Below are 12,690 nucleotides of genomic sequence, written 5' to 3'. Positions count from 1 at the left end.
CTGAACCCCAGATGATGATGATGATGATGATGATGATGATGATGATGATGATGATTAACCTTTATTTATATAGCGCTGTAAATTTACACAGCGCTGTACATACAATCTTTTTAATTAGACGGCTGTCCTTTCATTGGTTTGAAGTTCAAATTAAAGTTAATTAACTTGTATCCAAGTCCTTTGTTTCTTCAGCAGTATTTTGCTGTCAAAAGCCTTGTGAATCAAGAATTAAAAGGCTTAAGGAAGTCTTCCCCAGACTTCTGATAATAACAGGAGGCATTTTTACGTGTGAAAATGAAGACCTTCTCTTAAACCCCCAGTTTCCCAGAGCATGTGGCGCTAAATCTAAGCTAGAGGCCATGTGATGGTGAATCTGAGCATGCTGTGAAGTGGATTGGCCCTTCTGCTTAGGCACTGGTAGGAATATGATAATTTCAGTAATGGAGTTGAGTAATTGTGGTCATGTTTCTTTTCTCCTGTTAGGGTCTAGAAGATGAAAAAGAGTCTTCTGAAAACGAAGCGGATACAGAAGATGTAAGGGGGATACAGAATGATCTATGGCACAAGAAAGCTTTACAGGAGGTCCCACCACCTCACCAGTCGCTCTGTCACCTCATGCCCCCAGCAGTGAGTCACGAGAGGTCAGGCTGTGAGACACCTGTCAGTGTGGACTCCATTCCGCTGGAGTGGGATCACACAGGAGATGTGGGAGGCTCTTCCTCTCCAGAGGATGAGGAAGAAGAGCCATACTACAGTGCACTCTCAGGTAAGTTGCCTCTCACCATTGAGCTACTCTTTCATTTCATCTAGGAATGATAACTTTCATTCACACACAAAATCCAATAGCCCAGCTTTAAATGTTGGATTTTAGCAATGCAGCCAAAGCATTTCACCTCAGGAGCTTTTCCATCTTTCCTATTCAGCAATACTTATTCTATATATTGTGCAGAATGAAGTAGGAGACTTGTGTACCTAAGGACTGGGGAGAAATATGTTTGGTTCAAAGGGAAATGTTGCTAATTTGTGCTTGCCAGACCAATGTGAGAACCAAAATGCAGTCAGTATATATCCTGCAGTATTTCTTCTCCACATTTTGTGATGCTGTTTTTCAGTAAAAAAAACAAAACAAAAACAAAATGTACAGAGATGTTCAAAAAAGGAGATTATTGCACTACACTCTTAAGGCATTTCCATTCCTCTTTAACTGCTCTGACTGCCTCCTGTTGCATTTTGGGTTTTGTAGTTCAGTGAGGCCTAAGAGCTCTTTGACTGAATATTCTAAATGCCCCTTCCTAAACCGCAAATCCCAAAATGCAACAGGAGGCAGCCAGAGCAGTTAAAGTGAAATAGCAAGGTTTTAAGAGTGTAGTGTGATAATCTTAATGAAAAGGGGGTGGCCAAAAATGTATTACTTTAGAGGAAATCACTTACAAAAATGTGTATACTAGGCAACATTGTAAGTAAAAATGTATCAGGAGAAATGATACGAACAGTTTTTTGTGCAGACAAATTTATTTTTGTATTTGTCTACCCCCAGACAAGTAGAAAAACAGAATTAGAAAATCAGAAAAGTAGGTAGAACATACTTGTGACTGCAAAAATGAGATGCTGAAAGAAACCAAAATTGATTATTTTCTCTCTCTGTTTAGCCTGAACCACTTCCTTCTAAAAGTGGTGTGTGTGTCTCATTTCGACACTTAACCCTTCAGGGATAGACCAGAACATAGTAATAAAGCACAGGATTTGCATCCAGAAAGCACCAGGTTCTATCTGTGGCATCTTTCAGTTAAAAGATTGTTGCAAAGTACTCTGGAGAGCTGCTGCTAGTTAAAATAGACAAGACTGGGCTAAAGAGATAAATAATGTGACTGGTACAAAGCAGTTTCCTATAATGTGTGCAAAAAAGTAGCACATCAGGGTGACAATCTTTTCATAGACCTCTCTGAAGTGCTGGCTTGCTTCCTTCAGAGAAGCAAGATTCCTTCCTCCCTCTCCAGGCTGACATGGTCCATCTCATTCTGTGTTACGTGCAGCAGGGCGTTTGCATACAAGCAACAAACAGTACCAGGAAAAAGAAGCATACTGTGTTGTGAATGGCTTTGCACATATTCCGTCCTATGAGTTCTGCTCTCATAGCTTCCCCATGGATATCTGCAGGGTTCGGTGCAATCTATTGCAAAAAGAGGAAGCTATAAATGGGTGCAATCGATGGTGGGGTGGAGGAGGCACACTGTAGAGATGTCATTGGAAGGTATTTCCCCCCAGTTCATGTCCATACATTCTTAGCTGCTCCAAATCAACACTCCTACTATTTCCAAAAGCAGCCCAAAAATAATAATATTGTTTTTATACTTTGTGATGTTTTTATGATATGCATTTTAGACATGATTGCCTGTATAGAGATTTTTGGTTGTAATCCCGCTTTGATCCATTGGGAGAAGCGGGAAAATACAAATAAACATTATTATTATTATTATTATTATTATTATTCCCTTAGCAGAGCCTGGCTGTAATCATTATAGGAGGGATCTGTATGTTTACATTTTTAAAGATGCTGCCACCCAAAAGGTGGCAGGGGTGGTAATGGGGAGAGAAATCACATGCATAACAGAGTGAATGAATGCCTCCCTCACTCCAAACTAGTTCTTTCTTAATCTCCCCTTATAAAAATGATAAAGGGAGATGATCTATATGTTAAGTTATGTTATGTACGTGGAACTTCAGTATTCAAAGGCAGTATATCTTCAGGGGAAGCAAAGAGCAAGAGAAGGCTGTTGCCTTTATGCTCTTCTTATGAGCTTCTCAAAGCCATTGCAGTCCACTCCTTTTAGAAAAAGAATGCCAGACCATAAGAACATTTGAGGTGAATCCAGCAGAGGCAGATCTTACAGAAAATTCTTGTGGGGTGATACGGGGAGGGTGAACGAGCTCACTCTGTGTCCAGTGTAGCAACTGGTGACATTAATTCTTTTTTCAGATGTAGAAATCCCTGAGCATCCCGAGGCATATCTTAAAATGACCACAAAAGCTTTGAGAGCAGCTTCTGGTAGGCACCTGCTACTGCATGTGTCTCAACATGACAGTTTCCCCCCGTGCTGCACGCTGTGCTCTTCACTCCTCTCTCATATGCAAGTGTCTGACCTCCCTGGTTTGTGTTGACACCATGGGCCAGTTGGCTTATGGTGGGTTCTCTTTTTTGTTCTGTTTTTATTTTCCAACTCTGCACCATCCACATGTGTTTCTACATGAATCGGGATTTACACTTTTGAGTTTTCTTCACTTCAGCACAAAAATGGCTAGAGTTACAGCTTGGAAACATTACTATTGGCAGGACAAAAACTCCCAGAATTCACATTGGCCATGTTACCTGGGGATTTGGAGAAAGGTAGTCCAAAAATAATATATATATCCCCACTTAGATTTGTGTTTGAATCTGAGTTAAACCTTCCTGTGTCCATTCCTCACAGTGTGGTCTGGGCAAAAATTCTGAATGGTGGTTATCACTTCCGCTACAGCTTAGTTTAGTTTTCAAAGCATTGGTTCTCGCATAGCAGCCTTGGCCTTTCTTCCTATATGTGCCATCCAGAATTAGCATTTTTTTCATCACTCCAAAATCAAAGGAGTCCCTTCTTGACTATCGTCACTTGGCACAGGTATGTTTTCAGCATCACTCAGAAGTCCTGTTCCTAGCAGAGATGGCCAGAGAGATTCTGATACCTGAGGGTAGAAAAATCCAAATGGTTTCCCTCCCTATCAACTGGGTTAAAATGATAATAAACAAAATAATTGAATTATTTGCTCTATTTCAGTGGTATCCACAGATATGCCATCCAAAGTGAGACACCTCATTCAGCTTAGCTGCTCCCATATATTGACAAAGTTACCTCTTGCAGTACAATTCCCAGAATCCCCAACAACTGAGCTGGGGGATTCTGGCAGTCGTAGTCCAAAAATAACATTTCCACACCTTCCTCCAGACTCTATTCATATTGTCTATAGGCATTTTCAGGAAGAACAGAGGAAAGCGTTCCCATAACTGCATGGCTGCCATTTCATTGTCCCCAAAACACGGCTGACGTACATTTGCAAACAAGCATGCTTTGCAATGAGAATGGCGAAACTCATTTTGTCCTCATACCATTACTTGGTTATTCCTCTTCTGCAGAATGCTTTTAATTCATTATTTTACAAAAACACAGTAATAATCTTTCCCCATCCCTTCCCTGTCTCCTAGCATCTCATTTTCTGTGTATCTCTTTTGCATTCTCATGAAACAGGAAAATCTGCCTCTGAAATACATACATGGCACTCCCCTGAAAGCCCAGTTGGTCGAAAACATCCATACAACCAAAGAGAAATGGTTAGAGGTGTCTTGGCACACACTCCAGAGACCAGCACACCCTTCAAAGCAAGCTATGTAAGTCCCAGATGGAAGAATATTTTCAGATAGCAAGACTTTGGGGACCTTTCTTGAGGAGTGAAAGGACCTGGGAGTGGCATATTACAATTTGGGTGGAGACTGAGAGGGGCATATTCCAGCATTAGATAAAGCTAAAAGCATGTTTTGGGGCCAGATGCTTGTGGTTGATAATTGTTATCAAGTTGGTTTTAACTCATAGTGACCCTATGAATGAGAGACCTCCAAGTCACCTGTTGAGGTCTTGCACAATCAGGGCTGTGGCTTCCTTGACTGAGTCTATCCACCGGTAATGTGGTCTTCTTTCTGACTGCTAGTGTGGAGGTTTTAGGGAACGTGTGGCACACCCTGTGTGATAGAAAAGTTGAATGATACAAATGACATTGTTCTACAGCAGTGGTTTCAAACATGTGGCTTCCCAGAAATTGTATCCAGAATGCCTCCACATTGGCTGTGCTGGCTGGGGTTTGGGGAGTTGAAGTCTAATATCTGGGGACCTACAGGTTGAGAATGAATGCTCTAGAGAGAGGTGAGAAGACCAAAGTATGAGAACAGAAAGTGCTGCTGAGATTGTTAAGGAAGAAAACAAGATTTGTTCATCTCTGGTATTCTGACTAGGTATTTTGTGAATTCAGAGTCTGTATGCACATCATTGCAAAGGTGGTGAAACAGGGTGAAGGATACATTGCTTGTGAATGCAGTGGTAGGCACTTGAATGCAGCCATTTCACTGAAGCCTCCTCTCCCTTCTCTGTTGCCATATTCCAGGTGAAACAACTGAGCACTGGGAGCATAGACAGCATGAAAGAGATCTCTGGGATTTTGCCTAGTGAAGAACCCCAGGCGAACCAAAACCTCATTGGTGTTGCAGCTGTTGAGAAACCACCAGGTATGTTAACAGTGTTTTTGGGTGGTTGGGGAGAGGAGTAATTTGAGGGGAGAGATTTTTTTGTTCTACAACTTCCAGAATGCTGGGGGATTCTGGACTTTGTACTCTAATAAAACTGAATGAATGCCTTTATTTCAGTTAACAAACCATAGGCAGTATAAAAGCAAAACAACAACAGCAGCAGCAAATTAAATAACAGCAAGAGTAGTACATACACAGCATATAAACGAACATGTAAAATACATTATAACAGAGGTTTTATTAACAGACTTGCCACTTCATAATCCACCCCACCCCAATTTTCCATAAATGTTTGAGCCGGGAGAGGACATCACTACCCACCTTTATAACACATGACTTTTCGAATTTTTATAACAGAGAAAATAAACTTTGCGACTTCCTCTGTGATCTTTTTGTCCTCATCTGCCAATAAAAACTTCAGCTACCATTCAGAAGTTTGCCTGGATGTCTATTTAATAAAGGGGTAATTAATCATAGTCTATCATCCTTGTAAAATATACAATAAAGAAGAATGTGAGATATGGATTCTGGTTGGCAATGAAACTAACTTTTCCAGTTTCTAGGGGGGAATAGTAATACGTATGACTCTGTGTCTATGTGTGTTGTAACTTGAATCAGGCAGATATTTATTTTTAAAATATATATGTATACATGCATTCAAGCGACTTTTCCCCCCAATATTTTACACTATAGTTATATAGCTTATTAAAGTTCTATATTCTCTCTCAGTCTTGCTTTTCAAGTCTATATTATTTCTATATTTAAGATCTTCTGCATCTCCAAATACTGTAGAACAGATGAAGAAGTGAATGGATTTGACTAAACTAGATAAGCTGGCAAATTTAGTAAAATAAAACTCTATAAAAATCTATTTTTAAAAAATCTGGAAGTTCTTTACAGTTTATATGACATCAAGTCACCTCTTGACTAAAGGTGACTCCATAAATTTATTAGGGTTTTATTTGGAAAGGAATACAGTCGACCCTTGGTATATGCTGTGGTTTGGTTCCAGGATCACCCATACCAAAATCCATGGATGTTCAAGTCCCGTTAAATACAATGGCGTAGCAAAATGATGTCTCATATATAAAATGGCAAAATCAAGCTTTGCTTTTTTGGAATATATATATATATATATATATATATATATATAGAGAGAGAGAGAGAGAGAGAGAGAGAATATTCACAAGATGGCCAGAGGCACAATTTTCTACTAATGGGGGTTTCCTCGTGTCAGTCGGGTCTGCAGGAATCAACATTCTTTTTCAATTGAATTCCTGCCCTCAGTCAGTTTATTTTATCCTGCATACCGTCGCATTTTGCCTCCTCAGCAAAAAGCCGTTCAGATTTAGATAATTACACAGGATAATAACAATGGATTAAAAAAAAGAGAAGAAGAGGATAAAGAAAAAGGAAAGAAAGAGAAAGAAAACGGAAATAAAAACAATGCTTCACCTAAAAAAAGGTACAGAATCGTCTAAAAGTCAAGGAACAACTAAAATAACTTCTCGGATGGTGGCCAAAACACGAACCTCGGTAGAAGTTGGAGCAGACACTTTGAAAAAGGTTTTTATGGAAACCAGAGAGAGTGAGTTGGAAGAAAGACGCCCGCTAGCAAGCCAGAGAGCTGCTGCGGAAAAGCATAATAAAGTTGCTGGGAAATCGCCAGGAAGAGATACAGATCTTACGAAGAAAGACAATGACAGACTTACCTCTAAAAGGCTGCAAAAATCATCCTCTATTCCAGATTTTAAAAAAAGGTGAATTGGACCCGAAATTACTAATGGCTGATTGTGGTCGCCATCTTGCCGAGCGCAGTTCTATTCAGAAGGGAGGGGTTCAAGTCCCATTAAATGGCATAGCAAAATGATGTCTTTTATAAAATGGCAAAATCAAGCTTTGCTTTTTGGAAGAGAGAGAGAGAGAGAATATTCTCAAGCTGAATTCAAAGATGACTTGCTACATCCCTGCTGTTAATATAGTCTACCACACCTTGATCCCCCTTCCAAGTACTAACCAGGCCTGTCCCTGCTTTGCTTCCAATGGAAACAATTCTTTTTGTGCCTGTACATTAGCCCCATCATCCTGGTAGATCAAAGGTGAGCAAAGTGCCGTTGTGGGGCTGCATGTCACCCCAAAGCCATTTTTGTGGCCCCAGATGCCTTAGATCTCACTTCTTCAGGTAAAAGGAAGGGGATTTCCTTCCAAAGCAACCAAGAACAGCATTTCACCTTTTAAATATGTCACACCACCCTCCTCCCTGTCCTATTTATCCTGCTTGCTTTTAAATGCTATTTTTCAAAACCTGAAGTTGACTTCTGGACACTTCCAGTTTTGTTTTGATTTTTCATTTTTTGACTGCAGATATGGATAATAGGGGCCCGGGGATTAAAAAAAAATGACTCCCACATCTTCCAAAGTTGTCCACCCCTGCAGTAGAGGATTTTTCAAGTAGCAACATAAGCAAAATAAACAAATATGTGAGATCCTTGTCCCCAGGGAGCTAGAAACTGCAGCAGAGAGATGGAAAGGAAGGAAGAGAAGCAAGGGTAACAAGCGTGTGTAGGTACTGCTATTGCAATGATGGAAAGCCAAAGTATCTAACATAAAAATAAGTAAAACAGAAGCAACAGATAAAATTACAACAACAACAAACTCAAACAAGGATGTGGGGAGTCAAGTACTAGTCAGGCCCATGAATTCACACAGACTTTTGGTTTGTATTATAGGACATATGTCAGAGAAAGTTTCTTCAAAGGCGGCCAGCAAGGGCCTAAAATGATATTCCTTTCAGATTTCAAAGCTTTTTCTTTTTGTTTTAAATGATCATTGTGTGATTAAATGCAGGAACCATGGAGAGATGGGAGCTGCTTCAAGCACAAGACCTAAGCAACAAGCTGAGATTGAAGCAGAACTTCCAGCAGTGGCAACAACTGAACTCTGACCTCACAAATATCAATGCTTGGCTGGACACAATGGAAGAAGAGCTGGAAGAGTTGCAGGAGGCAGAACCAGCAAACAGCATCCAGGTCATAGAACAGAGAGTCAAGAAGCTGAAAGTAAGTCTGTTGTTGTTTAGGATTAAAATTGTATTGATAGGTTTATTATTTATTATGGTATTTATACCCCACTCTTCAACCTTAAAGGCTATGTTTCTCTGAGGTTTTTCTGATATAGCACAAATAAAGATGGATATATATGCTCCCCAACCCAAAGAATTCAGCATCAAGATTTATTAGAACACATATTGGTAAGAATGACAAAGACTTAATATGTAACAATACTGTGATCAGTCATTGATCAGAAAGGAGACTGCAGTCAGAAAAATCTGAAGAAGACTAGAATTGGGAAGGACAGTTATAAAAGAACTAGACAAGATCCTTAAGTTAGAAGAATCATGGTTGGAAGAGACCCCAAGGGCCATCCATCCCAACCTCCTGCCATGAAGATGGTCATGCAGTCTTTGTTTAAAGACCTTCAAAGAAGGAGACTCCACCACACTCTGACAGTGTATTCTACTGTCAAATAGCTCTTACTGTCAGGAAGTTCTTCCCAATGTTGAGGTGGAATCTCTTTTCCTGTAGTTTGAATCCATTGTGCCAAGTCCTATTCTCTGAAGCTACAGAAAACAAACTTGCTCCTTCTTCAATATGGCATCCCTTCAAATATTTAAACAGGGCTGTCTTATCAGCTCTTAACCTTCTTCAGGCTAAACAGACCTAGCTCCCTAAGTCTAGGGCATGGTCTCCAGATCTTTAACTATTCAAAGATATAAAGCTGAATACCAAAATTAGGATTTGAGAGCAGGACAGTGAAGAAAGCTGATAGAAAGAAAATAATCTCATTTGAGATGCTGTGCAGGAGAAAAGTGCTGAGGTACTGTGGACAACCAAAAATACACTGCTAGATGGGGCCTAGAACAGATCAAGCCTCTCACTGGAAACGAAAATGACTAAATTGAGGCTGACATATTTCAGGTATATAATGAGAAGACGTGACTCACTAGATTCAGGATCATGGTTTCCTTGATCAAGACTGACATTAAGTTTCCAAATTATTTGAACAGGAGTAATATCAGTAACTAAAAACAAAAATAAAGTTATGGTAAATTACTTTTGAGGTACTGTGGAATGAGTTACATAATGTATTTAAAAAATAACCACCTAAACTTTAGGTTGATCCTACTAGTTCTGTAATAATCTAATCTGGTCATAAATCATTTGCTAACTCTTGGGATCTTCATCAGTTCCCACCCAAGAAAAGATATATGCAGAGATTCTTCCAATTTCATATTTTAGCTGTTTCAGACTAGAGTTATTTCTTTATTTTTCTGTCTTGACATGAAATCCTGATCTGTTTTCCCCCCACCAGAATATGCTTAAAGCCTTTGATAATTACAAGGCCCTTGTGCTGTCTGTTAATCTGACTAGCAAGGACTTCAAGCAGGCAGACAGCACCGGATCCAAAGAACTTCAGAACAGACTTCGACGGGTCAATTTACGCTGGGAGAAAGCAAACCTTTTAATGAGGAACTGGAGGAAGAGTTTACAAGAAGCCCTGATGCACTGCCAGGTGAATAGAACCATCATTTTGTCATGTCTTGATTTATTTATTCCTAAGAAGCTGGTGACTAAACATTAGCAAGAACTTCCTGATGCAGGAGAGCTGTTTAGGAGTGGAATAGCCTGCCTCAGAAGGAAGCTGACTCTCTTTCATTGGAGGTTTTTAAACAAGGTTTAGATCTCTGCCTGTTCAGGTTACACACAACCTGTGGACCATACTTTTCACATCTCTATTGTAATGCCAGAATGCATGCGTGCTTCTGCACTGATGCTTTCTGACCCCATCCCCAAGCCTGTAGCAATGTCTTTTTTCATGCCCCCCTTTTCTTTCTTTCTTTCTTTCTTTCTTTCTTTCTTGTAATGGCTAAGTGTGAACTCAGCTGGTGGCCGTAGCCAAACCAACACCTTTCAGACCCATCCCAACACCCAAGGTTGGTGGTTATGTGAATGATGATACTGACTTAACTGGGTTTAATACTATTGAGATACTGTATATGGAGTATACATAAAACATTTGAGAAAGCACAATATAAAACATTTGTTGTTATTGTATATTACCCAGAGTATTGGGAAAGACCCTGCCATTTCCATCTAATAAAATGATACTGCCATAATGCCAAGTTGTATCTCTTGGTTAGCCAGTGTGATCTGGTATCAGTATATTTCTCTGGCTTTGTTTTCACAGGATTTTCATGAGTTGAACCAGAAACTTCTGTTGTGGCTGGCTTGTGCAGAAACGCGGAGGCATCACGCACAGGTTAAGGATCCAAATGCTGATCCCCACACAATACAGGAGAGTCGAAAGGAATTATTGGTAAATGGAGAGAAACAGTTGCCCTTCCATTCAACCAGCTTTTGTTTGGAGCTCTGTTGTGTGTGGTGGTTGGATGATGAAGTCCCAAGAACCTGCTCACTGGCTCCTTAGAACTGGGAATTGTGTTCTATGTTCTTATATTTGTGTAGTTACCCTGAAAGCTGGATCCATCACACATGTGGAAGGGCACATGCTTTACATCATACAAGGCCTCGGCTTCAGTTACTGGCATTGCCAGTTAAAGTAGGGATGGGCAACAACAAAGCAAGTGGAGGCCATAGGGGCAGCACTAGTGATCTGGCATACATGGAAGTGATTTCACCTCATTTCCAGTTTTATTGTTGGCCATTTGGGGGCCAATTGAGAGGGAGAAAAGGAGAACATTGGGGGTTATGGATGCTGAAGCGCCCTATTTGATGGCCATTATTAGCCAATTTTGGTCAAGGGAATCATCCTACACATCTTTCTAAATTTGGGGGGGGGGGGGAGTCTAAGGAGCCCAGGAGAGTTCCAGGGGCTTCAGGACCTTCAAAATGGGGATTCCAGGTCACATTTTCCCCATCTCTGAGTTAAAGCATAGGGAGATAATATTTTGGGGGCTAAAGACTGCATTACTTCAGTGGCAAGGACCACATGGCAACAGTGAGCAGCACCCAAAAAGTGGATAGTTCCACCACCTCTCTCTGCCTTGTACACACACACACACCCCAAACTCATACAAGATTATCACCATTCCCTACTATTAGATTTTTTAAAATAAATATTCAAAAGCAGTACTGTTATAATCTGTTAAAATCTTATATTTCTTAATGGGTTCTTGCTATTTCCTTGTCTCAGCAACTAGAAAAGGAACTTCTGCAACAGCAGCTGCAAGTAAACACTCTACAGGAGATATCCACTTGCTTGCTTGTCAAATCGGATGGTAGAGATTACATAGAAGCCGATGAAAAGGTCCATGTCATTGGGAAGAAACTAAAACAGCTCCTTGAAGGAGTTTCACAAGATTTAAAAGTTTCACGGGGAAGCCAGGTGAGGCTTGTCTGCACAGCTCTCATTTTGGGCTAGTGTAGATTTGTATCCCGAGAGTGCTGAAAATTCCTGGTGTAAATTTCTGCATAAGAGCTTTTCTTGCTGTTTTTGTTCCAGGACATCAGTGCATTTCAGACACAAGTAGGTGAAGCAGACTCTGGAAGGTATCACCAGATATCAGAAAAGCCTTCCACCTACAGGCACAAGGCAAGATGCTTTAAAATGCTGCTTTTATCTGGGCTCTTCTTTTCACTCAATTCTCTCCTTAAATTCTTTTTTGTAATTTAACAAGGCTTGCCAATTCGGATTTAATCTGGACTCTCCAGGGAATCACTAAAATGTATACCCATATTACAGGATGTGGGGTTCATAGCATAAATGTTTCTGGGGACCCCAGTTTTACTGGAGCCTTAGGGAAGTGCTCTGAATGAAAGGGTGGAACCATTGTTGCTGTGTTCATTCTAGTTGTTTCCGACCATCCTTTCATGTCTTTTTCTTGACAAGATTTGTTCAGAGGAGGTTTGCCCTTGCCTTATTCTGAGGCTGAGAGAGTATTACTTGCTCAAGGCCACCCAATGGATTTCCAAAGCTGAGTGGGGATTTGAACCCTGCTCTCCTAGCATCCTAATCTATCACTCAACCATGCTGATTCTTGGCTTAATCTTACATCCATAACATTAGCAGACTGGCTGCTTGAACTTATAATATCTGTGAAAGTAATTCTGTTATATCTGTGTCTCCTCTCGGAGAGAAATCCTTTGGGATATGGAACTGTGCTGTTTGCAATTTGTATCTTTGTGCCTCCCCCCCCCCCAATAATATTTTTTATTTATATTTATTAAATATCCACAGGATGATGGAAGGAAGACCTTGGAGAATAAAAGCAGCAGCAATATTAGGTATGATTCTGTGGTTTTCCTTACTTGAATTAGTAAAAAGAATAGTGAAGTTTAATAACA

General features: G+C 40.3%; 1 protein-coding gene across 8 annotated transcripts in view; it reads left to right on the top strand.

The window, feature by feature from the left end:
- The window catches only part of SYNE2 (spectrin repeat containing nuclear envelope protein 2), a 348,063-nt gene that overhangs the window by 330,847 nt on the left and 4,526 nt on the right, over positions 1-12,690 (top strand). For 7 of the 8 annotated variants that reach the window (XM_089522735.1, XM_089522729.1, XM_089522733.1 and 4 more), the window contains 10 exons: positions 484-766; positions 2,978-3,046; positions 4,278-4,417; positions 5,185-5,305; positions 8,174-8,385; positions 9,698-9,898; positions 10,574-10,702; positions 11,540-11,731; positions 11,849-11,938; positions 12,584-12,630. In XM_089522735.1, the coding sequence (XP_089378861.1) occupies positions 484-766; positions 2,978-3,046; positions 4,278-4,417; positions 5,185-5,305; positions 8,174-8,385; positions 9,698-9,898; positions 10,574-10,702; positions 11,540-11,731; positions 11,849-11,938; positions 12,584-12,630 (1,484 nt within the window). The remainder of the gene's footprint in view (positions 1-483; positions 767-2,977; positions 3,047-4,277; positions 4,418-5,184; positions 5,306-8,173; positions 8,386-9,697; positions 9,899-10,573; positions 10,703-11,539; positions 11,732-11,848; positions 11,939-12,583; positions 12,631-12,690) is intronic. The other variant, XM_089522731.1, reaches the window with a different exon arrangement.

This window comes from Sceloporus occidentalis, unplaced genomic scaffold (assembly GCF_023333645.1).
Source record: "Sceloporus occidentalis isolate IW3139 unplaced genomic scaffold, rSceOcc1.0.p SCAF_4, whole genome shotgun sequence".
Lineage (NCBI taxonomy): Eukaryota > Metazoa > Chordata > Lepidosauria > Squamata > Phrynosomatidae > Sceloporus > Sceloporus occidentalis.
Note: the sequence above shows the minus strand (reverse complement) of the source record. Positions and strands in the feature narration are given on the sequence as shown.